Raw genomic sequence first — 25,813 nt, forward strand, 5'->3', positions numbered from 1 at the left:
GGCTCTTCGTTCCACTGCTGTGGGAGGTCAGAGAGCGTACCCCCAGAAGACTGGAGCTCTGGGGCTCCCCTCACTGGCCATGGGGCAGTGGCTGCCTCCCTCTTGCTGGGCAGCACCTCCCACTTCTCTGACTGCTCTCAGCGGCCATTTGATGCCTAACTGAGGTTTTGAGTAGGTTTGTTTTCTTTCATCATGTACCTATGTGGTCAATATAGTGGACTAGAAGGAACGAAAAGGAGAAAGATGGACAACCTTAAGGCTAAGAATCATAACCATCTACCTTAAAAATTTGCTCTGCATGGATGAAGCCCCTGCTCTGCTCTGCATGGTTCAAGTGCAGCTGCAAGCGAGTGTGGTTCTGACCTCCCACTTACGCCCCTGGACTAAGAGCTGGGGGTGCGCATGTGGTATGGAGGAGGGTGCCCTGGAGGCCGAGACCTATCCTTGCCCCAGCTATTAAGAGATGCTGAGCAGAGAGCCACAGAGTGAACAAAATGCTTGGCTGGCCGGCATCGAGGCTGTGATTTGATGCTAATAGTATGCCCTTGGAGAGACCTCATGTGATGTTACAACCAAGAAAAGGGTCAAAATCTGTAACCATTGTGGCATTCTAGCTCATTTACTAAATCCAATAGACATTCATTTTCAGTTTTGTGGAAAAGACCAGTGTACGTTGTGGCCTGGCTTCTTTTTCCACGCAGGGCCTGAGATCCTAGATGTGTGTCTGATAACACGGGAGGCTGAACAGCATGGGCTGCAGGCGTGTGCGTGATGCAGAGTAGCTTCTGCCTCCCCGGCCACTCTGCTCAAGAAGCCTTAGTCAGTGCTGAGTAACCTGAGCCGCCTGCAGCCTTCTGAGCACACAGAATCTGCACATTTATAAAGAAAGAACCTTGAGCAGAGCAAACACCTCTGCCCATTGCTTCTTGCCCGTAATAACCACAGTGAGAGATTGCGAGTCTGTTCTGGTCCCAGGGTGACTGTCTCGATGGGAGTGACGGTAGCTAGAGGTGGTGGGGTCCAGGGAGGGGCGCCAGGCCCCAGAGTTTGCAGATGCTTGAGTGTCAGCCTCACCTTTGGGAGCTGCCCGCCCTGTGACCAGTCTCCCCCTCTCTGGCCCCACTGGCCGCTTCTGTAAAGTGCGTGGGTTGCCAGACGTGGCAAGTTTCTTTCATCTCAAGTGCCAAGTCCTGTGATTGGCTGTTGTTTGCCTGGAGAATTGCAGCAAAGCAGATCTAGCCAAGCCAGGGAAGAGCACCTTGATGAGGCAGCCTCGGGTGGCAAGCGTGGGGCATCTCAGTCTCTGACTGTGCGGGTTTTACGCTTGTCATCGAGACCAGTGAGTCCCGCTCAGACTTGCAGAGCTAAATGGATGTTGCTGGCTTCTAAAACCTCTACGGAGACCTTAAAAATGCTGAAGCTGTATCCAATACAAAGTTTTGAAAACCCACTGAGTTCTTCCCCATTAGAAAAGAAGGTTGGAAAGGGGCATTTGACCAGGATGGCCGGGAGCGAGTGGGCGCCCCTGGGCAGTGCTGCCCACCGTGGCCCCCAGGGAGGAGGGAGCAGAGGGCTCCATTTGCCCCAGTCCTGGGAAGCAAAGAGCCGTCCTCGCAGGGATCAAGTCCTAGGCTTACAGGAGGAAAAACAGTGTTTGAGAGAAAAGGTGTGAGTTTAGTAGCCGTCATTCACCTTAAAGTCTTCTTGGCCCTAGGGAAACTACTGGTAACATCCCCCACTCATCACAAGCAACTCAAGTGGATGTTCTGTCCATGAGACATGGCTGTGGGTATTTGCTGATACCTCAGCGTCTGGTGTAAGGAAAGCATCCAACTGGAAAGTTTTACCCAAAACTGTGTTTTTCTAGTTGTACGAAAGTAATGCATTTTGTAGAAGAATATTTGGACAGGATGAAGCTGGAGGGGGCAGAAGCCATCATCCTACTCTATAGAGATGATCATTTGGCATTTTTTAATAAGTGAATTAATATATTGAATCAGAAGTTTTTCTTCTTGTGTCCCATATTACAAATAGTAAATTCACCCCAGCTTAGACAAGGTATGCAATTTCTTCTTCTGCCGTGTTGTCATATTAAAAGACAGGTTTTTGTTTTGTTTTGTTTTGGGTTTTTTTGACTGTGCCACACTCAGCATGTGGGATCCCAGTTCCCTGACCAGGGATCGAATCTGTGCCCACTGTGGTGGAAGTGTGGAGTCCTAATCACTGGACCACCAGGGAAGTCCCAGGACAGTTTTTTTCAATTGTTAACTTTTTTTAGATGAAGCTGTTAAGATTTGGTGCCCGGAGCTGCCTTTCCTGGTTGCCTCTAAATACTGGTCCATTATAGCTCTCTTACCAGAGTCACCAGGAGTACATCAGACTCTCCCTAAAAAATGGGAACAAATAGGCACAGGAGAGGGCTTGCCTGGTGGTGCAGTGGTTAAGAATCCACCTGGCAATGCAGAGAATGTGGGTTCAAGCCCTGGTCCGGGAAGATCCCACATGCCGCGGAGCAGCTAAGCCCATGCGCCACAACTACTGAGCCTGTGCTCTAAAGCCCGCGAGCCACAGCTACTGATCCCAAGTGCTGCAATTACTGAAGCCCGCGCACCTAGAGCCCCTGCTCTGCAACAAGAGAAGCCACTGCCATGAGAAGCCAGCACACTGCACTGAAGAGTAGCCCCCGCTCGCCGCAACTAGAGGAAGCCCGCGCTCAGCAACACAGAACCAATGCAGCCAAAATTAAATAAAAATAAATTAAATTTAAAAAACAAAAAACAAATAGGCACAGAGCAGAGAGAGGCGCCTTCCAGCCAGAGAGAACAGAACATGCGGAAGAAGCCCCACCGCCTTGCGAGGCTCGCCCAGCGGGAACCCTTGGAACCCTCAAGGCCCTGTGGTGGCCGTTAGGCAGCGGGGCAGGGACTGGGGCAAGTTAGTTCTCCCAAAACTAGAATTTCTAAGTTAAATTTTAAATCTTGTCTTTTTTTTAAGTTTCTGTTTTGGAATAATTTATAGAAAAATATAGAAATAATTTATGGACAATCTCACCCAGATTCCCCAAGGTGAATGTTTTTCCACATTACTCCTCTCTCTCCATCTCCCTCCCTCCCTCCTTCTCCGCTAAGGCCTGAGGGCTCCTGCAAGTCCTATGGTGTCCTCAGTTCCCTATTGGCTTCTCACTTCGTGCTTTTTACAACCTTGACGATGTGATATCACAGGCCAGTTATCTTGCAAGATGTCCCTTAGTTTGGCTTTCGTGTGACCTCATGACCAGATGCAGGATGCAAGCTGGGGAGGGGCACTAGTGTGGGGGGCAGGGTCCCTTTTCCCAAGTTCCCGCTTGTCGTGAGAGGGAGGATGACCTGTTAGTGCAGCTGAGGAGACCAGGAGCTCGGTGGTCAGCAGCCAGACGGCTGATGTTCCAGGCTTTTGCTCTGTTGAAAGTCAGGGCCCCAGGGGTCATCCTCACAACCTCCCATGTCCAGTGACTCACGAAGTCCTGGCCATTCTTTTGGCCTGATTTTTTTTTTTTGTACTTTTTGTACTTCTTTTTTATCTCCTTTGCTACCATCCTGGCTCGAGTCACCACTGTCACGCTGGTCCCCCAGCCACTTTCTTCCCCTCCCAACCCTTCTCCTGTGGCATGAACTGGTCCGCAGGCAGGTCCCATCTCCCACTCTCTCTTGTTCGTTAACTCAGTCAACTAAGCATCGTGAGGGCCAGACTTGCTGCCGGGGATGGGTCCATGCTGCCCTGATGCAGGTGCTCAGATGGGGAGGTCCTGCCACACTGTCAGATGGTGAGAAAATGGCAACGTGAGATGGAGAGCGAAGGGTATGGATGGGGACAGAGGAAGGGACGCTCCCAGGAGGAGACCGCCTTCTCCCGGGGTTCTCCAGCACCCGCACCCGCGTGCCCTGTCCCCTGCCCTTCCACTTCCTTCTTTCCCCTCTGCATGTGCTTCTGCTGCGCACACCTGACTCCCTCGTGTCTAGCACCGTGACATTCAGATGTAGGTGCTCGAGCGAGTCCCTGTCACCCCAGAGTCCCCACGTGGGGGCTCTTTCCTGGTTAGCCAAGGGGCAGTGCCCTTCTGGTTCTTCCAGCCCCAAGGCTGGTTCTTTTCTCTCTGACACACGTCCCACAGAGATGCCAGCTGCCTGTGCATGTGCAGGTGAGGAAGGAGGGCAGCCTTTCTCTGCTTCCACGTGCTGCACTGAGCTGTTGGTTCCTGGAGGGCAAGGCCTCTTTCTGTGGTTTTCAGCCATCCATCTGTCCAACACAGCTCTGTGTGAGGACGGAAATTTCTGTTCTGCTATGTGTCCACACAGGGCCACCGACACTTCACATGTGCCTCATGCAGTTCAGGATGAGTTTTTATTTTTATGTCATTTAAATTAATTTAAGTTTATTTTTTAATTAATTAATTAATTGATTTTGGCTAGGTTGGGTCTTTGTTGCTGTGCGCGGGCTTTCTCTAGTTGTGGCAAGCTGGGGCTACTCCTCGTTGCGGTGCGGGGGCTTCTCATTGCAGTGGCTTTTCTTGTGGAGCATGGGCTCTAGGCACACGGGCTTCAGTAGTTGTGGCACGTGGGCTCAGTAGTTGTGGCTCCCGGGCTCTAGAGCACAGGCTCAGTAGTTGTGGTACACGGGCTTAGTTGCTCCGCGGTATGTGGGATCTTCCCAGACCAGGGCTTGAACCCGTGTCCCCTGCGTTGGCAGGCGGATTCCCAACCACTGCGCCACCAGGGGATTCCCTAAATTAAGTTTAAATATCCACATGTGTCTGTGGCTAAGGTACTGGGCAGTGTAGCTGTGGGCGGTCTAGCTCAATCACTGTTCTGTAATGACAGGCAGTAAATGTTTCTTTGACCTGTTTCATAGCGTCAGGCAAGAAAGGAAGATGCTTAAAAGGTGGGGTGTTTTTCTTTAGTGAACATGTTCTAGAAAGAGGGGAGACCCCAAAGTGTAGCAGGTTTTGAAACAGGAGAATAGAAGAAAATATTGTGAGATGAGGAAAAAGAAAAAAAGCATTGCAGCTATTTAGGAAACAACAGAGGTGATGAAATTCTTGAAAGGCTGAGAAGAGGTCTGGAGGGAAATCCCAGCACCTAGAAAGCAGCTAGTGCTTACGGCGCACCATGAAATCTTCCACCATGGGCTTCAGTTCTGTTCCGTTCTTTCTTTGTAACAACTTTGTTGAGGTCAGTGCACTAAGCTGTACATATTTGAAGTGTGCAAGTTGGTGAGTTTTAACACGTCTACACCTGAAAAACCATCCTCACAATCAAGATAATGATGATCTCCATCATCCCCAGAGTTTCCTTGTGGCCCTCAACACTCTCTCCCCGCTTCCCCCATCCCTAGGTAACCACGGTCTGCTTTCTGTCACTGTAGATTGATTTGCATTTTCTAGAACCTTATATAAACTGAATCCTGCAGTGTACACTCTTTTTTTGACTGGCTCCTCTCACACGGCATAATGATTTGAGATTCACCCAGGTTGTTACCATTCTTTCATTCATCCGTTCATTGCTAGTGTAGCCTGCTGTGTGGGTGTCCATCCATCTCCTCTGGTGGAGCAGGAGCTCCCCGTCCACACCTGCGCCCTGTTTCTCGGGGACTTGGGAGGCTCCAGCGCAGCCTGTCCTGCATGCAGCTGCACACAGGGAGCCCCGCTGGAAGATGGGCAGGGAAACCAAGCGGTTAGAATCAGTTGGTGGCCGGCTAGCGCGTCCTAAGAAAGCATCCCAGTCACCAGGGTGGGAAAGGCTCGACCCAAGGAAAGGAAATATTCACAGACAATTAGAGCCCGTGGAATCATAAGTCAGTTACCTTGTTTTGAGCGCCTCTCATGGGCAAGAGATTTGAGGAATGCCAAGATCAGTGGAGCGGACCTCCGCTGGCGGGGTTTGTGAGACAGGGGTCAGGGCATTTGGATTCTGATTATCTTCAGTGGTGGGTTCAAGGTGATGCCTTTTGTTCAAGTTCTCTGGGTGCCCTTCCTTCTCCCAGTGAATTGGACCCAGATCCGGGCAGGATCCCATGGGTTCTGCTCAAGCTTCTGGCCTCGGGTCTTCAGTGTACGCTTCTGGACAGCGAGACCCTGTGTCCACCAAAGGGCGACCATGGGCGTCCTCAGGTCTCTCCTGTTAGATGGAGTGAGAAGGATATAGAAGCCAAGTGGATTAGGAAGTTGAAGAAATCAGTGTAAACGGCTAAGAATGCTTCAGAGATGCACTTCCCTGGTGGCGCAGTGGTTAAGAATCTGCTTGCCAATGCAGGGGATATGGGTTCGAGCCCTGGTCCAGGAAGATCCCACATGCTGTGGAGCAACTAAGCCTGTGTGCCACAGTTACTGAGCCTGCGCTCTAGAGCCCGCAAGCCACAACTACTGAGCTCACGTGCCACAACTACTGAAGCCCTTGCGCCTAGAGCCCATGCCCCACAATAAGAGAAGCCACCACAATGAGACGCCCATGCACCGCAACGAAGAGTAGCCCCCGCTCACCACAGCTAGAGAAAGCCCGTGTGCAGCAACGAAGACCCAATGCAGCCAAAAATAAATAAATTAAAAAAAAAAAAAAAAAGAATGCTTCAAAGAACACAGTCTACTTGAGAATAACTTCTCCCAGAGAAATTTCTCCCAGGACGGGGCATTTACAGTTTTTGTCTTATTTTCCTTTTTCTTATTTCCCCCCAGAACCAATCATGTCATATATCATAAATAATATAATAAATGTAATGTATATTTTAAGATACAAAGTATATATTAGTATCTAACATAAAATACTTAAATAAATATGTAATATATTAAAATATGTATTTTTTACAGATATCTTTCCTATCTTACCAATTCTTTTTTTTCTTTTTAATATTTCTTTTTTTAATTTATTTGGTTGCGCCGGGTCTTAGTTGTGGCAGGTGGACTCCTTAGTTGCAGCTCACAGGCTCCTTAGTTGTTGCATGTGAACTCTTAGTTGTGGCCTGCGTGTGGGGTCTGGTTCCCTGACCAGGGATCGAACCCAGCCCCCCTGCATTCGGAGCGTGGAGTCTTAACCACTGAGCCACCAGGGAAGTCCCTATCTTACCAATTCTTGAAAATCATTGTGAGTTAAACCAATGCCATTTGTTGGGATTCATCTCAAGCAGATGCTGAACCAGTGGTTCCTTTAACCTAAATGAGGAATCTATGCTTTTTAAAAAATGAATCCAACCTTGTTCTTGGGTTCCTGCACAGTGGCGTGATCTCAGACGTGTGTCTAAAACTTGAATGCAGAAATGCCCTTCCCTCCCTCTGTCCACCTGCCCACACTGCATTTTAGATGTAAATGGTAACAGTCATGGAATATGGGAAAAGGCTGGGAAAAAAAACCTCTAAGGTTTGAGGTCTCATGAGTTCAGCACCCCTGTGAGCGCCCAGTAAATGGTGATCATGATGGGAGTGACCGTCAGGAGCAGGGAATTACCCATCCATAGAGGGCGTCTCCCCTGGGCACAGAGCCTGTGCCCAACACCCCAGTGCACCACTCTGCCTAAGATAAAAGACCCAAAAAGAGCGTTTTTCTTTTGGACATTCACTCTACCACCTCACCCCCAGAAAGGAATTACATGCAAAAGAACAAAATCTTTGATTCCTGTTTTATTTCTAATAATTCAACCAGAATTGAATTATTTCCTATGTGTGACCCTGGCCTAAAGGACATATAAGAGGGAAGGATTGGATTTAATGTCTTAATTTACTTTGCCTTTAATTAAAATAGCCTTCAGGGCTTCCCTGGTGGCACAGTGGTTGAGAGTCTGCCTGCCGATGCAGGGGACACGGGTTCGTGCCCCGGTCCGGGAAGATCCCACGTGCCGCAGAGTGGCTGGGCCCGTGAGCCATGGCCGCTGAGCCTGCGCGTCCGGAGCCTGTGCTCCGCAACGGGAGAGGCCACAACAGTGAGAGGCCCGCATACCGCAAAAAAAAAATAGCCTTCAATTATGAAAGTTACCAGAATTCTAATGATTATGTTATAAAAGAGTGTTTACCTAGTAATCTCTCTTGCATTCTGGGATTAGGAATGCTGGCTTCTGTTGTCTTAATTTTATATTTGACATGAAAAGTCAGTTTATTTCTTTTTTAAAAAATAAATTTATTTATTTATTTATTTTTGGCTGTGTTGGGTATTCGTTGCTGCGCGCAGGCTTTTTCTAGTTGCAGCGAGCAGGGACTACTCTTCATTGCAGTGTGTGGACTTATTGCGGTGTCTTCTCTTGTTGCAGATCACGGGCTCAGTAGTTGTGGCTCGCAGGCTCTAGAGCGCAGGCTCAGCAGTGTGGCGCACGGGCTTAGATGCTCCATGGCATGTGGGATCTTCCCAGACCAGGGCTCAAACCTGTGTCCCCTGCATTGGCAGGCGGATTCCTAACCACTGCGCCACCAGGGAAGTCCCGAATAAGTCAGTTTATTTCTTAAGTTTGGTTTTATGCATGAGTTAGATAGAATGATCTCATTCCATGGGATATTGAGAAAAGCTTCCTCTGGTTCCTGGATTTTTGGAAGTTCCCACACTCTCAGGTTACTTCAGTATGTACCTTGAAATTCACCAAAAAAGCAAATTCTGAAAACCAAAGTTGAATTTAATTTTAAAACAGCAATTTGTTCGTAAGAGGGAGGGGTAGAAGTATATCTTAAAAACAAAATCTAGGGGCTTCCCTGGTGGCACAGTGGCTGAGAGTCCGCCTGCCGATGCAGGGGACATGGGTTCGTGCCCCGGTCCGGGAGGATCCCACGTGCCACGGAGCGGCTAGGCCCGTGAGCCATGGCTGCTGAGCCTGCACGTCCGGAGCCTGTGCTCCGCAACGGGAGAGGCCACAACAGTGAGAGGCCCGTGTACCGCAAAAAAAAAAAAAGAAAGAAAAAGAAAAAAAGGGAATTATGGAGGCTTCCCTGGTGGCGCAGTGGTTGAGAGTCCGCCTGCTGATGCAGGGGACACGGGTTCGTGCCCCGGTCTGGGAGGATCCCACATGCCGTGGACCAGCTAGGCCCGTGAGCCATGGCTGCTGAGCCTGCGCGTCCGGAGCCTGTGCTCTGCGACGGGAGAGGCCACAACAGTGAGAGGCCCGCGTACCGCAAAAAAAAAAAAGGGGGGAATCATGTAGTAGATTGGTATTTAGCAGTAAGAATCAGGTATTTCCTAGCTCAGTGTTCATGTTAAGACACCCTGGTACCTTTTCCTCAATTGTTAGTTGCTCCTCATTGCTCTTCGGGAGGCTCCAAAGATTTGTTGTGAGGTGGCCTTAAACCTCTGTGTGTTTTCAGGTGCTAAGTGACATTTTGACTAGACTCGGTTAGACAGATGACAATTCCAGACAAACTCAAATCTGTAGTGCGTGTAATTGGCGTGTGTACGAGTTTTTCACTTTGGCATGTCTCAGACGGTAGATTCCTTCTGTTTCACAGTCCAGCACCAGGCAGACCCACTCAACCCAAATGCTGTTAAAAATTTTATTCTTCTCATTTCCATTCATATTGGATAAATTGAATTGGACAAATTCAATAAAAATTGAAAAATATTTAGCTTTCTTATGGACGACTTCCTTATAGAGATAACTTACCCTGTCCTCCACCACTGAAAATTCTTGATTTTCTTAAATCTAAAGTAAATGATCTGTAAATAAAAATATTTTCTGCTTCCTTGAAAACATCTATTGAATGTTTTGTGACTCTAACCCAGTTACTAGAGTTCCCTCCTGACACCTCTCCCGCCACAGCTGCCCGCCTCGTTTTGGAGGAGAACTTGTATTTTCCTCACTTATTCATTTAACCACCAACCACGAAGCCCCTGCTTTATTCCATCAACTACGCCTTACTTGTCCAGGTGATTCTTATTTCATCCCAAGTCCAGCCCCAAGCATTTCCTCATAAAAAGCAATGATTAAATATCTGTTTAGTCTTGGCCAGGCACTGGTCTTTCATGTTATTTATCCCTCATAATATTTGATGAAGGTGGCATTGCATCTTCCATTTCAGTTAAACAGTTAGCTTGCATTTTTGTTAATTAAAATTACTATAATAACGTTGAAAGAGTTTTTTCAGGAGGGGAAGAAAGAGGATGCCTTTTTTTTTTTTTTTTTTTTTTTTTTTTTTTTTTTTTTTTGCGGTACGCGGGCCTCTCACTGTTGTGGCCTCTCCCGTTGCGGAGCACAGGCTCCGGATGCGCAGGCTCAGCGGCCATGGCTCACGGGCCCAGCCGCTCCGCGGCATATGGGATCCTCCCAGACCGGGGCACGAACCCGTATCCCCTGCATCGGCAGGCGGACTCTCAACCACTGCGCCACCAGGGAGGCCCGAGGATGCCTTTTAAGCTGCAGAACAGCATATTGTGTTTGTGATGTTTTCGTGGACTTGGAGCCCCTGACATGCCCCCTAGTCAGCTCTGTCTGGTTCGATGCTGTCCGTCAAGGTAGCGGGGAAGAGCGGTTCTTCCCCAAATGCCAAGTGCGGTGGTCGCCAACCTGCAGAGCCTGCAGGACCAAACACTGGTGTCCCAGTGTTTGGTCCAGCCCAGCAGGGAAGCTGAGGGCTGGCCCTTTAGTATGCTGGTGGTCCCTTGTGGGTTCCTGGGGGCTTTTTGTTCATCTGGGGCATTGCTGCCACGTGATTGTGATCGTGATCACTCACACCCCTTGTCTGCGGGTGGTTACTGATGACTGACCATTCCCATCACAGGACTGTCCCTTGGCTCCAGGATTCCTTGTGCCTGGGAACCACAAGTGTCCTGTGAGTTCATGTCTCCCTGCCACTTGGGGTGCCCTCTGCCTTTGGCCTTGAGGACATTCATGTACACAGCTTACCTAGATGTTTTCTCTCTCAGTTAATATCTCTGTATTTCCTAGGGCTGAAAGGCCTTAAAATATCATAACATCAGAGGACTTCTTCATGTCACCTGGTTCGGGGCCAACTTCATCGGGGATCTCAAAGCATATCAGTTGTTTTATGGCATGACAAAGCTTTTTGGGACTGTCATCTACATTGGATTTTAACGATCACCTATCAGGATAGATTTAGGAACATCTGTCTGACCTTCTTAAGAATCTGGAGGAATTCCCTGGCAGTCCAGTGGTTAAGACTCCATGCTTCCACTGCAGAGGGCATGGATTTGATCCCTGGTCAGGGAACTAAGATCCCACATGCTGCGTGGTGCAGCCAATCATCTTTCATCTAGAAATCTTTTTAGTTGACTCTCAGCTATGAAATGCAAGTAATATGATGAAATACAGATGGGAATTCTAGAGAAATGATGTTAACATCACAGAACGCTTTTCTTTGTGTAAAACTTTGGTGCTCCAGCTTGGAGGTAGGACAGGGCTCAGTTTACAGAAAGGGAGCATTTTCCATGCTCCAGCCCCAGTCGCCCCGTCATTCAGCTCTTCACTGGCTCAAGATGAGCTTTCCATTCAGCCCAAGTCCAGCCCTGAGCATTTTGTCATGAAAAACAGGGACCCCTTCCTGAGGACCAGAGAACTGATGCTTTCTGACAGGCAAAATGTTGATTCAAAAAATAAATATATAAGTGATTCAGGATGATTCTCAACTTAATCTAGAACAATTCACAAGTGGGAGTAACCAAGAATATATTGAAAAGGAAGAGTTAAGAGGGTAAGTATATATCAGCTATTAAAAGATGCTATTACACTACAAGTTTAAAAAAACCTTTGGGGCTTCTCTGGTGGCGCAGTGGTTGAGAATCTGCCTGCCAATGCAGGGGATACAGGTTCGAGCCCTGGTCTGGGAAGATCCCACATGCCGCGGAGCAACTAGGCCCGTGAGCCACAACTACTGAGCCTGTGCGTCTGGAGCCTGTGCTCCACAACAAAAAAGGCCGCGACAGTGAGAGGCCTGCACACCGCGATGAAGAGTGGGCCCCACTCGCCGCAACTGGAGAAAGCCCTCGCACAGAAACGAAGACCCAACACAGCCAAAAATAAATAAATTAATAAATAAATTTTTTTTAAATGATAAAAAAACCTTTGGTTACTGGCTCAAAAATAGACCGAAATATGTCTTAGAAGTTAGCATATCATAAAGGTAGCATTCAGAGCAATGAAGAAAAGGTAAATTATTAAGTAAATGGTGTAGAAGTAAGTAAACTTCTGTACTGTACACACGCAGACTACATCCTGGGAAAAGTATTTGCAGCGTAGAAGACAAATTCTTGAATGGGTCTAATAAGTCCTTACAAATTGTTAAGAAAAATAACCTGTAGTAGAAAATCGGACAAAGGACATAATGAGCTGTTAGATGTAGTGTATATGACTAATGAATTTATTCAGTCTCACTAGTAATCCAGGAGCTGAAAATTAAGACAATTATGCTCTGCCGTTTTCCCACCTGTCGGGTTGGCAGCACAGAGGCCGTGGGGGCTCCAGGAAGGGCACCACCCGACCTGGGGGGTGTGGGCTGGGGTGCCCGTCTGGCCTTGGGGAGCAGGATGCCACTGGGCAGATACACAAGTAGTAATAATAATAACGGACGTTTTAAAGCAGCCTAAAAGTCCAACAGGAGGCTATCAGTTGAGTAAACTATGCTCTGCAGACACCCACTGACAGGGGAACACACACCTGTTAGAAGTAGGAGTGGCAGAGCACAGTTCTTAGTGTGGAGAGACATTTCCAGTGTAAACGAGTGAATAAGTCAGGTCAAGATACCGTGTACAAAATGACGGCACATCCGCTCCACACACACACGTCTGGAAGAATGTCACCCAATTTTAACTGACCCTCTCTGGTTGGTAGATTATGGTTTTGTTGTTGTTGTTTCTTAACCATTGATAGCATGGCAGAATTATGGTTTTTTAAAAGTATTATTTTCACTTAACACTCTCTTCTGATTTTTCTACAAAAGAATATGTTTATATCATTCTTTTAATTTTTTTTAAGTAATAGGAATTAAAATTACCCAAGTTAAATAATTTCTTTACCAGCCAATTAATAGCATTTGTTTATTCTTCATATGCTGGTCATGGCCACAGTCATTCAAAACAGCTTACTTTAAATTTTTGTGCCGCTGCACCATTTGTGTGCATTTTCCTGGCAATGGGGCGGATGTTTTTCATTTTACTTAAGTTGTGAACGATGTCATCAATACAGATTTTCTTTCTGACGCACCCCTGCCCGCCCCTGCCCCGGGTGTTTTTGCCCTCTGTCACTGCACTGGGTGAGTCATCCTTTGGGCAGGAGCCCCAGTGCTTTTCAGCACAAAGACCTCTGAGAAGCCACTGTAGGAAGAAGCGTCTCTGGGGCCCAGAGTTGGGGTGGGGGACTGGGTGCAGTTTTTACGGGAAATACAGCTATAGCCACCACGAACTCATTGACTCTCCCAGACACCCGAAACCTGGAACCAACAGCCTATTTTATATTCCCATCTTTTGAGACACTTTGTGTGTCTTAAGAACCCAGCTGACATTTATGCTTCCTACAAATGAAATTTCTTACTAATATTTCCATTTCGTACGCCGTAAAATCAAGGTGTTAACAGTTCCCATCAGGGCTGTTGCAGGGCTGTGGCCTTCAGGCTGTCACCTAGCCGAGGGAGGGAGGGGGGTTTGCTGCCCAGTGCCCATCCCCCCGGACCAGACCCTGCCTTTCCCCTGGGCTGTCAGTGTTAACCTAGGTCTCCTCCTAAGAACATTTAGGATTTTCTTTTGTTTTACAAAGTGCTTTCTTTTCACTTGATTCAACAGTAGTTTTGCTCAGAAACTTACCATGTAAAGTGCAGATTCCAAATCTAGGCCAACAACCCCCCATCTTGTTTTTAAGAGAATCAGAGCAGTACTATGCATTGCCGGTTATTCCACGAAGGATGGCTTCCTGAACTGAGCAGTGACTGAGATACAGGTTAAGAGGAAGGTACACCTGGCCTCTTTATTTATTTTTATTTTTGAAAATTAGAGAATTTTTTTTTTAATTTATTTTTGGCTGCGTTGGGTCTTTGTTGTTTGTTGCGCGTGAGCTTTCTCTAGTTGCAGCGAGCGGGGGCTACTCTTTGTTGCGGTGTGTGGGCTTCTCGTTGCAGTGGCTTCTCTTGTTGCGGAGAACGGGCTCTAAGCGTGTGGGCTTCAGTACTTGTGGCACGCAGGCTCAGTAGTTGTGGCTCGCGGGCTCTAGAGTGCAGGCTCAGTAGTTGTGGTGCACAGGCTTAGTTGCTCTGCGGCATGTGGGATCTTCCCAGACCAGGGATCAAACCCATGTCCCCTGCATTGGCAGGCAGATTCTTAACCACTGCACCATCAGGGAAGTCCACACCTGGCCTCTTTTAGATGTTCAGTGTTGAGAGGAATAATATTACTCCATTGCCTAAGGACCAGCTACATAATTTGTGGGGCTCAGTGCAAAACTGGAAATGGGGGCCCCTTGTTCAAAAACTATTAAGAATTTCAAGATTAAAGCCAGCGTGTGTGGGCTTTTCCAACTTGAGGGCCCCGGGTGACTGCCTGATAGCTGGTTAGAAGGCTGTGGTATCCACAGCCTGTTGGGAAGCTCTCCGCACAGCTGTGGCGGGTGGTGGACGGGAAGGGAAGCCGGCTCTGGGGTGCAGAAACCACATTCTGGGCCTGAGCGTGAGCCCTTCTGAGGGGCTGCTGTCATCTGGCCATCGCACATTCATGACGCCTGCTGTTTTTCTTCCTTGCATGTATAGAAATTTATTGAGTTTGAAGATGCCTTGGAACAAGAGAAGAAAGAGCTACAAACCCAGGTGGAGCACTTCGACTTTCAGACCCGCCAGCTGGAACTGAAGGCCAAAAACTATGCAGATCAGAGTAAGTCGCTAGCCCGGAGAGATGAAATTGCATTTTGAATGCATTTGTTGTTCTCAGACCCACCTAGCTGGGAGGGATGTTGAGAGCCTTTGATAAAAAGAGAGTGAGAAAACCCAACGAGAGCCTTATCTTATTTTCATTGTGATTCCCTCAATAATTTGTTTTCTGTCTTTACACCGCTCTGTATTTCTGTAAATGGCCTCAAATTCTTTGTGGAAATAAATAAAATTTATAAATAAGGCCCCTCTGATGACAGAGCACTTTTGCTTAATGTTGCAGTCTGACCCAGAATTCACAGATCTGTGAACTTTGTGTGGCCCTTTAGGACAGAGCTCCTGGCTGCCGTCTGGGGCTCCTGTCTGTGTGCTGCTTGAGGAGCGGGTGCTCTTTTGTGACCTGAAAGTTGGGCCCAAAATGGTGCCCCTGTAATGACAGTTCCTAGGGGGCACTCATGGCCGACCAGGGTGCCTACGGGAACACCCTGTCCCTTACAAGGAGAGGCAAGGAAAGGGTTTTGTGTTGTTTTTTATTGTTTATTTGTTTGTTTTAAATAAGAACTATTATTTTACCTTTAGAAGTCTTTGTTTAAACTATACTTTCAAAGTTATAACGACCCTGTAATTTCAGTTTTCTGTAATTAGTTGTTTTGATGGTTGAGACCTAGTTTGTTGCTTTACCTCATTACCTTGGATAACAGGTGCCTTCGTTCCTCTGGAAAGTTAAGATCATATCAAAAAAAAAAAAAAAGAGGGACTTCACTGGTGGTGCAGTGGTTACGAATCCGCCTGCCAATTCAGGTGACACGGGTTTGAGCCCTGGTCTGGGGAGATCCCACATGCCACAGAGCAACTAAGCCCGTGCACCACAACTACTGAGCCTGTGCTCTAGAGCTCACAAGCCACAATTACTGAGCCTGTATGCCACAACTACTGAAGCCCACGCACCTAGAGCCCATGCTCCCAACAAGAGAAGCCACCACAGTGAGAAGCCTACGCACCACAACGAAGAGTAGCCCCCACTCACTGCAACTAGAGAAAGCCTGCTTGCAGCAACGAAGACCCAACGCAGCCAAAAATAAAATAAAATAAATTAATTTTAAAAAATGGTTTGATGGTTGGGTCTAACCATATCCCAAACCAAGACTGGAAGCCAATTTTGCTAAAGCCAATACCCCCCGGGTGTTGTAGGTGAGCACAGCTAGTGGCAACACACACAGACACAAACACGCTAGTCTTTGTGGAGCAGAGGCAAACCGAAAGGCCCATTTTAGTTTTGCATAGATCCACCCTTTCTATAACTACACAGAATCCTTAATATTCCCTTTGCTTAGAATAATTTTCATGTGAAACCTTTTCATCTTTTCTTAGAAGGAAAACATGTAAACTCCAAGGTACAGTCTGAAGTTTTCCGTTTGGTCAGCATCAGGGGCAAGGACCGAGGAGAGGGGAGAACAAGGCTGCTGCGTGTCCTGTCTCGCTCTGTGCAGAGTTCAACAAAACTGAGGTTGGAACAAAGGGCCACAGACGCAAGGTGTCTGAGGCCCGTGGCATGCTGGCTCCGTGGCTTGGCTGTCCAGTTAGCCCATGGCACTCAGGTGCTTCCCTGTGCCTCTTGGTCAGAGCACACGTGGGGACCATCCTGGGTGTCACAGGGGTGACACAGCTGCCAGCCCAGAGGTGGCACGATCGTGACTTGGTCTTTCCAGCCCCTGGTCCATGTGGGGGACACCTGTGTGTTCCATCCTGTGTTCAGATATTCTTCTCTTTAGTGTGTCTCAGAGGCTGCTTACTTCCGAATTCTGCCTCTGTCCACAACCCACCTGCTCGTTCCTTGTCTACATGTGACACAACGTGACACATCCTGTGAGTTTTGCCTGCACCTCCAAAGCTACCAGCTGACTTAGACATAGAGAGTAAGGCTTGTGTGAGTTTCACCCAGCTCTTGCTCTCTGTAGCAGGATTGAATAGCCTCAGATAACCGCACACACGGTGATGCACCCAGACCCGGGCCGATCAGAACCGCCTGCTAGGTCCCCAGGGTGTTCTATGCTAATGAGGCCACCTCTGAGCTCAGGGTCCAGGCATGGGTTTGTCTGGAATACTCTGTCCCCCAGCAGTCAAGCCTGGAGAAGTACGTGCCCTGGAGAAGCAGGTTGTGCAGTTGACAAACATTGGTTGTGTTTTCTAGTTTCTCGGCTGGAGGAGCGGGAGTCGGAGATGAAGAAGGAGTACAATGCCCTGCACCAGCGGCACACGGAGGTGGGTTTCCCCGCCACGGGGCCAGGGCCACGAGGAAGTGGTAAAGCCCCACACGTGGGGTTGGCTGCCGACCTTGGCCGCCTTTTCATTCCCTGGGGTTCACCTGCTGAACCTGAAAGCCCTGGGCCTCATGTGGCCAGACTCCCTTCCCTGAACTCTGCCTTCATCTCTGTCCGAGCCAGTGCGGGTGAAAGTGGCACAGGCTGGAGGGGGTGGGCGGGTGGACCTCGTGGGCAGGGAGCGCTCACTCGGATGTGTCCTCTTCACAGATGATCCAGACCTACGTGGAGCACATCGAGAGGTCCAAGATGCAGCAGGTCGGGGGGAACAGCCAGACTGAGAGCACCCTGCCGGGGAGGAGGTAGGACGGGAAGCCAGGTGCCAGAGCTTGGTGCCATCCCCCAGGAGGAGCCGTGGCCCTCCCCCGACTCAGGGAGAGGGGTGTCCAGTCGGAGTGTGAGGCTTGAGCCGGGGTGTGTGCTGAGGACGGCACCAAGCAGGTGAGGGGCTGGGGTGGGCCTGCTGCGGGCCCGCAGGCCGTCATGGAGACCCAGGGAAAACCATGTAGTCCATCCTAATACCTGCAAATTCTGTTTTTCTGAATTCGCCTACTCTGTAAAATTTATTTGTAGCCTCAAAATCACCACTCACGGCACTTTCGCAGTCATCTGCAGATGTGCGCAGAGTGGTGAAAAATTTGAGTCACCCAGTTCACAGGGTGCCAACTGAGGTGGTGCCAGGTGACACTCCACCTCCTGCAGAGATGCCCAGGGATGGGGGCGGCAGGTGGCGCAGTGTCCTGCAAGATGCTGGGGTCCAGGGGCCAGTCAGTGGGGACTGGATGGAGCCCAGCTCTGGCCCCTGTCCTCTAAGACATGTTAAATACTTCTGGCACCTCGTTTTCTGTGGTGTAAAATAAGGAAACAGTGTACCAGGATGAGTGAGGAATGAAGATTCTAATCTGTGTGAGATGTGTACCTACCTATGTACGTGTTTCTTCTACAAGCAAATGTATTTGCGGTGACTTTGTAGAATACAACCAGTTCGAATCGCAAGAATCGACTCTAGGTGGTGGGGGAGGCCTGCACACCTTGGTGACCAGCAGACGCAGCCACACCCCGCCATCCTGGTTTTATTCGGGGAGCAGAGAGAAGCCTGCAGAGGCCAGGTTCCTGCTTCATCTTCAGTCAGGATAAAACCGCACCTCAGTACCCCAGGAGCAGATTGTCAGAGATCTTCTCCAGGGTGTTGCCATGGGAGGCCATGGCTCCATCAGGCTGGAGGAGGGAGGAGGCGCCTGAGGCCGGAACCCCAGGCCCAACGGATGGAGCTCACCGTTCGTGCCTCTGCAACTGTGGCCCCTTGTTCCTGCAGCAAACACCGGAAGCCCCAGGTCTGGTCACGAAAAGGCTCTATTTTCTCTGCACCTGTCTCCTTGGTGGGTGATGTCTGCAAACAAGGAGATTCAGGCCCTTCCATGCTGGGCATCGTCAGCTACTCACTGGGCCATGGTGGGCGAAGCTGTTGAGTCTTCCGATTTGAAAACGGAAACTAATATGTCAGCAGAGGCCTAGCAGGGCCTAGGAAGGGCAGTCATCCAGGGGACCACTGGCATGTTTTTAGACAGTCCAGCCGCTTCTCGTGGGGAGTAGGGGATACAGCCGTTGTGGATGCTTTCTTTCTGTAAATGTGTGCGCCCCAGGAAAGGGTATCGAGGTCATTAGCTGACCCCGCCCCTGGCTCTGAGAATTACGTGAGGGAATGTGTATCAAAGAGTGTGTTAAACTACAAAACCCTTTGCAGTTATTGTTTCTGGGTCAGTTTTATCTGAAGGTAGGAAATACCCATCTCCAAGACACCGTTTCCCGACACACTGTGAAAGCCTCACTCGTGGCCCTCAGAAGTCACCGAGGGAATTTCCAAGGAACTGCGCCAAATGCCAACCTGGAATCGGGAGCTCCTCGTGTTGTTTTGGGGCTGCAGAGGCTGGCTGTTCGGGCATTACCTAGAGTTTGGGCTCTGGCCCAGATTCCTGCCCAGCCTTGTGTCCCCATCAGATCCTCCTCAGGGTGTCCCCGAGGTCAGGGTGCACTTGGCTGTGTGTCCATCCTCTCCAGGCCCTGGACACTCTCTGCTAAGACACCTTCCTGAGCCCCATGGGGGTAGAGATGCCTGCCAGCAGGAGGGAGGAGCCTGGGGCTGTCAGCTGCGACCCTCCTGTGCCTTGGCAGTGAAGAGGCGCCTTCCTGTGTGTGTGTGTGTTGCGGGGCGGTGGCCGGAGCAGCGCTTGTTTGGGCAGCAGAGAGGCAGGGCTGCGTTTGGGCTGCCTCCATCGCTCTGCCAGCTGCCTGGCGACATTTAACCCCACTGTGGTCACAGAATCGCTTGCCCCGTGCTTGCTGCCACAGTGTATGAGACTCTGGGCTCTGGCTGGCCCTGCAGCCGCCCTTGCCCCACCCGCCTGGACACTGGGCTGTGATGGAGATGTTCCCAGGGCCCACCGTGCGTCTCTGACTGCCCCGGGCCCACTTTCAGATGAATGGATGTGGACGGCAGCCACGCCTCCCATGTCCAGAGGGCACGCTGGTGGAAGGAGAGAAAGCACAGGCCTTCTCTTACTGCGCTGGGCGTTGGCCTCTGTAGGGCTCAGAGAGTGCAGACATCCCACTGTGGCCTGTGCTGCTGCAGCAGATGAAGGGGAAGGCCCTGTGCTGCCCTCCTGGCCTGCTCTTCTCTGGGGTGTACCCTTCCAGCCACAACTCTGGGTCCTTTGAGGACAGGTGTGTGTCCGCCCACCTTAGTTTAGACTCTCTGGCTCCCCGAGGAGGCTCGTCCTTAGTGCCGGGGAGCTGCTGGCCACTGCTGAGCCCAGACAGGCACAGTTTTCCTTCAGTCCTGGCTTGGTTTTGTGAATCTGTGTGTCTTTAGAATAAAACCGGTGGTGAGGGCTTCCATGGTGGCACAATGGTTAAGAATCCGCCTGCCAATGCAGGGGACACGGTTTTGGTCCAGGAAGATCCCACATGCTGTGGAGCAACTAAGCCCGTGCGCCACAGCTACTGAGCCTGCACTCTAGAGCCCGTGATTCACAACTTCTGAGCCTGCGTGCCACAACTACTGAAGCCTGTGCATCTAGAGCCCATGCTCCACAACAAGAGAAGCCACCACAATGAGAGGCCCGTGCACTGCAGCAAAGAGTAGCACCCACTCACTGCAGCGAAGAGTAGCTCCCGCTCACCGCAGCTAGAGAAAGCCCGCACACAGCAACGAAGACCCAACGCAGCCAAAAATAAATAAATTAATTAAATAAATTAAAACAAAACAAAACAGGTGGTGAGCGTGCGTGGGCCCGTGAACATGGTGTATGCGATCGTGTGCCCTGTCACTGCACACATGAGTGCCTGCGTGTGCCAGGAACGTCATGGGGAGGACGCTCACCCACTGCCCAGGGCTGAATGGGCGTAACCTGCCATCCAAGCCAAGGGGGTGTGTGTTTGTGTGCCCTGGGTCCATCCTGCGTAGGATCTGCATGTTCCACATCTGTCCGTCCCCATGGGGGCCCTCCCTCTCCATGTGCGCACACGTGCCCCCAGAGCCCCCGACCTTCGCTCTCTAATGTTGCCTTCTTGTCTTGCCCTCTGTGCTGTGCCCGCTGTGTGCTGGCCCTTGTCTGTCACTGCCCTGCAGTCCTCGCCAGTCGTGGAGGAGAAGGTAAAGGCTGCAGCTGTCCCTGGGCCTCGGGTTGGGGGAGCTCAGACGGCTGCCAGAATCGTACAGATTGGAGGCTCCGGACTTGGCGTTTACAGGGCCTGCTGCCAAGGAGGGGCAGGCGGGTCCCGGGTCCCGAGGCAGCCCTGAAGCACGTAGCAGTGCAGGCCCCACTAGCAAACGTCCACCCGGCCTGCAGGTTGGGCCGCATGTCTGCACCCCCAGGAGGTGGCGGGCAGGGGTGGAGACCCTGCGCCTGGTGTTAGGCAGCCCAGCTCAGTCACTTAGGACCCAGAGCCAGTGGCGTGACCTCTGCGAGCAGTGTGATGCCCTCGGGCTGTAGCCTCTGAAGTGGACGAGCATTGGCGTCTCCCGGGGGAGCTGCGGGGCTATAACAAGAGGACACGGTGGGTGAGCCTTGGATGGGCTCTGGCTGGCAGTCAGCAGCACCCAGCGAATACTCTTGAGGCTTGCGGTTGCGGGGAACAACGGAGAGGACACGGGACTCGATCCTCGTGAGGATTTCCATCGGGGAGTGCAGCCTGGCTATCTGTTGACGCACATAGTCGTGGAGGCCGGCGATGGATACAGGCTCCCATCCTAGGGGGCAGGTGGCCCCACCCTGCCCTGCCGTCACATTACCCTGTGGTATCTGGTGACAGCCTGGGCCGAGGAACCCCTTATGTGTGTCCCCCACCAAGGTCAGAGCTGGGCCCCAGGAGAGGCACCCCCATATGGGCACTGGGAGCCCAGTGGAGGAACAGTGGTGGAGGAGGGGCTGGGAGCCCTGAGGGAGCAGCCCACAGACAGTGGCTGCCTTCCCGGACGCCGAGGGCCTGGGGGCTGTGGTCAGAGAACAGCCTGGCGAGGACTGAGCCACGGGCTGCTGAGCTTGGGATGGATCTGAAGACCCAGAGCTTTCTAACTTGACGTCTGAGCTCTTAACCGAGAAAGTGTCGTCTGTCATGGGGGACAATGGCTGCATGAGGCACTTGAGGTTGTCCACAGGAAACCGCCTTCCCGAGTGGCCGAGGCCCCTGTCCGGCCCTGCAGGCCTCCTCTGGCCCTGGCCCTCCCACAGCTTAGCCCCCAGAGGCACAGCCAGGTCCCAGCAGGTCTGGGGACCCTGCATTGCAGGAGGCAGCGTCTTCCTGAACAGGACAGACCAGCAACTCGAGCAGCTCAGAGGGGCTTCCAGATTCCGAGTTCTCCTCCTGCTCCGCCCCAGCCCTGCCGCTCTGGAGCCATTGGGACACCCCCAGAGAGACATCCTTCCCAGAGTTATGCCTCAGGCAGCTGCCCGCCAGCCATAGGAAGTTCTGGTCATGGCGGCCGCTCCGCTCCCCCGTCCATCACCTACATCCTCCAGGCACTGTGAGGAAGCCACCGTCCTCCCTCCAGGACAGCCCAGCCTCTGGACCTGGCTCCGTGGGACCCCTGAGGAAGCCTTGCCACCGCTCCCACCTCAGCCCCTGTGTGTCAGGGATTCGGATGCTTGACCTAAACAGCTCTGAGCAGCATGGACTCCATGCAGCCACTGACAGGCTCTGGGGCGCCATGTGTCTGCCCCGGGCCTGGGCTCCGTTCCCTCGCCGCTAACAGCCCGCGGAGTGTATCCCAGGGACTGAGCCCACGGCAGGCGGCTTTGAGCATCAGTCCAGCCCACTGGACATTCTCAGTTTGCTAGCATAGCTTTATAAGGCACCTCTGTGGTGTCAGTGCTCCGTGACGGGGGGAACTGCTCGGAGCAAGAGAAAAGCACCCCATGAGAAACTCTGTACCCAAGTCTCCTGAAAACAGTGATGGGGTGTTGGGGGAGGGTGAGGAACAAAGAACAGGGGAGAAAGGGTTGACTCCTCCTGGCTGGCTCCAGGAGGCAGAAGTAGGACCAAGGAAGAACCAGGCAATGCTGCCTGTGATGCCAAAGGGCCTATCACAGGCACTGCTGTGCAGGTGTCTGTTTACAATGGAAATAAATAAAACTGATAAATGACAGTGTAACGGAGGGGAAATGTTCTATGGGATCACAGTGGAGTGGCGATGCCCTGAGCGGGTGAACACGCTGATTAGCGCGGCTGCAGGGCAGAGGGGTCAGAGGTCCTGTGTGCCTGGCCACCCAGAAGGTCACACCCTTCCCTACAGCCCGTGGTCAGGGGCATCTTTTAGAGCAGCTCCAGCTGCAGAACAAGCATCTGCATGTCCAGGAAGAGTTTGCAGCCCTGTTTCAGGAGCCACTGTCTAATCTCCCCCCTCCTTCTCTCCCCACATTTCAACAGGAAGGAGCGCCCCACCTCCCTGAGCGTCTTCCCCCTGACCGACGGTGTGGTACGTGCACAGATGGGGGGCAAGCTCATGCCTGCGGGGGACCACTGGCACCTGAGTGACCTCGGCCAGCTGCAGCTCAGCTCCAGCTACCAGGTTTTGTAGCCGTGCTGTGGAGTGAGGGCTCCGCGTCGCCCCACATTCATTCAGGAGGGTGTGGCCGCAGCCAGGACTCTCGGCTGCTCGGGGACCTGCCTACAGCCAGGGCGTGCCCATCGGACGGGGGGACCTGCCTACAGCCAGGGCGTGCCAATCGGGCAGGGCTGAGCGTAGTGAACATCCCCCAACACAACCCAGAGCCTCGCAGCCAGATTGGGCTTCACCCCACACGTGTTGTCCTTCTAGCATCTGAGGTTTGCACTCCAACCAGGAGAAAGTCAAAGGCCAGGGGTCAGCTTCTCTTCTTTGGGCTGTTCTTACCGGCCTACCCGTGCTAACAACCTAGGGGCCTGAGTTTGAGAAGGAGGACGTCCCGGTGTGCTCAGCTCAGCAGTGAGAGCACCCACCCTCCATCCCTGGCACTGGGGCCCTGGGAAGGCCAACGGCAGGCGCTCGTGCAGGGCCCCTGGGCACTTGCTGCCAGCCTTGGTCTGTGAGCTTAGCCCATCTGGTGAAGGCAGGCTGTGGCAGGATGGAATGCGGGCCCCACTGCTCGTTGAAGAGACCAGACCCTCGCCCTGGGTCTGGTGATTCCCCACTGAGGCCATCAGAGGATACCCTCTGGGCTGGGTCGAACAGTGGACGTGGGCCCAGGCTTCCCCACAGCTTTCTTCCCACTGCGACTCATTGCTGGCTGTCCTCCTGCCTTGCAGTGTCCAGCTGGGCTGCAGGAGGTCACCACAAGCTGCCAGCTGTGTCGGAAAGCGACCCCACTCACTCTGCGTCTGTTCCACGGAGTGAGCACACCTCGTGCCCGCCAGCCACTGGCTGTCCTGCCAGCAAGTGGGGTCTGGGCAGAAGGGGCGGGGCCCACAGCTGGCGTGTACCCCCAAGCTCCTGCAGGGGCGTTGAGCTTCAGAAAGCTGGGAGGCTGGGGTCTCCAGACGGCCCCTTGGGCTAGCCTGTGTTCTCATGCGTCTCTCTTTCTCCTGCATCGTCTGAAATCGTTCTCTCTTAATAAATTATAGTCCTTTATGTTTTAGTTCATAGGTGTGTTTTGTTTGATTTTTTTTAATAATTACTTTTAAGTTCTTTTTATTTTATGCTCTAGGTTTTCAAGTTTTTCTAATTTTTTAATTTGTTTTGTTGTTTTTGTTTTGTTTTTTGTTTTTATGTACTGTATTTTCAGTGTTTTAACCAAACAGTTGTGGCTCCTCATGGGAGGCATGGCCGCTGGGATGTGGGTTCTTTGCATTTGGAGGTCACTGCTGCACGTTGGTGTTAGAGGTTGGCAGGTTTCTTTAGGTAAGTGGTGGCCAGGGGGAGTGTCCCGTGGGTAAGTGGTGGCCTGCAGGCGACAGACAGCTAGGGGAGTAGGGGGAGGCCTGGTTATGCCGCAGGATTCCCCACGGTGACTACCAGGGTCAGGAGGCCCACGGAAATAGTGTTCAAATCACAGACAGATGGGGAGCGTGGCCATTGAGTCAGGTGGTCTGACAGTGTGTGCTTCCGTGAGGCATGGGCTCATGTGCCCGGCCGTCTTTGTGGAAGTCCCTGTGCATCAGCCTGGAGCACAGGCCTCCTCGGGTACCACTCTCCTTGGAACCCTCCCTGTGGGAGAGCACTCGGGGCCCCACCACAGAGGCGTGCAGTGTGCATGGTGCTGTGAAGAGGAAAGGGTTTTTTCTTTACAAATTGGCCCTGAGCTGCAGAACCCAAACCCAAACCCAAACCAAAAATGTTTGCAAGAGGCGCTTCTCACCACAGCTCATCAGCAACCCGGCTGAATGCTGTTGGCTATGGGGGCCATCCTGTGCCCTGTGGGGTGTTGTGGGCACCCTGCCTCCACCCATCCCCAGCTCTGGCTACCACAAGTGTCTCCAGACATCACCAAGTGTCCCTCGGGGACACAGCTGCCGGGATGGGAGCCCTGTCAAGAGGAGAACGAGGATGTGAGGTTCCGGGTAGAGGAGTCTCAGCCCAGGGAGAGGCGGCACCTGGCAGGGACTAGGCTGCTCGGGAAAAGGCAGATCCCACAAGGCTCCCAAACCACTCTGACTCCTAGTCACCTGGAGGTGGCCACGGGAGCACGGTCAGCCCTTCCTAGTTAAAGGTGGGGGTGGGTTGGTCCCAGCATCTATCCAGCTTCAAGAGAAGGCCGACACCCCCTCATCAGCTCCTCCTGTCAGAAAGTTCTGAAAGTGTGTCCTCTGAGGAAACCATGTGATCTGGCGCCGATGGGAACATGTACCCAGAGTGGCCTCTCAGTGCTGCCCCCCCGCCCCCATGGGCCTCAGCCCCTCCTGAGGCCATGCCCCTTCTCGGCACCAGGCAAGAGGCCGCGGGGGCCCCACGGCACCTGCTCAGGGGTGAGTCGGGGGTGAGTCTGGGGTTACCGATGTTAGTTCATAGAAGAGCAGAGGCTATTTTTATTGAGGTTCCCCAATGGTTTCACCAGGAAAGATGGTAGGAGAGGAATGTTTGTTTCCTGTCCACATTTATTCAAACAATGTGTTCTCTCTCCAGGGAGATTCTTAAGGTCAACAGTTGATTGCAGTTTTTACTAATCTGGTCTTTTTTCACTCTCGGAACATTTGGGGGACGTCCCATTCTGTGGAA

General features: G+C 51.6%; 1 protein-coding gene across 4 annotated transcripts in view; it reads left to right on the top strand.

The window, feature by feature from the left end:
* The window catches only part of MAPK8IP3 (mitogen-activated protein kinase 8 interacting protein 3), a gene marked incomplete at both ends in the record, with an annotated part of 45,987 nt that overhangs the window by 1,795 nt on the left and 18,379 nt on the right, over positions 1-25,813 (top strand). For 2 of the 4 annotated variants that reach the window (XM_079718493.1, XM_079718494.1), the window contains 4 exons: positions 14,687-14,807; positions 16,995-17,065; positions 17,335-17,426; positions 23,050-23,191. In XM_079718493.1, coding sequence (XP_079574619.1) covers positions 14,687-14,807; positions 16,995-17,065; positions 17,335-17,426; positions 23,050-23,191 — 426 coding nt within the window. Of the gene's footprint in view, positions 1-14,686; positions 14,808-16,994; positions 17,066-17,334; positions 17,427-20,752; positions 20,777-23,049; positions 23,192-25,813 lie in introns of all 4 variants that reach the window. The other 2 variants (XM_079718496.1, XM_079718495.1) reach the window with 2 other exon arrangements.

This window comes from Hyperoodon ampullatus (assembly GCF_949752795.1).
Source record: "Hyperoodon ampullatus genome assembly, chromosome: 14".
NCBI classification, from domain to species: Eukaryota; Metazoa; Chordata; class Mammalia; order Artiodactyla; family Ziphiidae; genus Hyperoodon; species Hyperoodon ampullatus.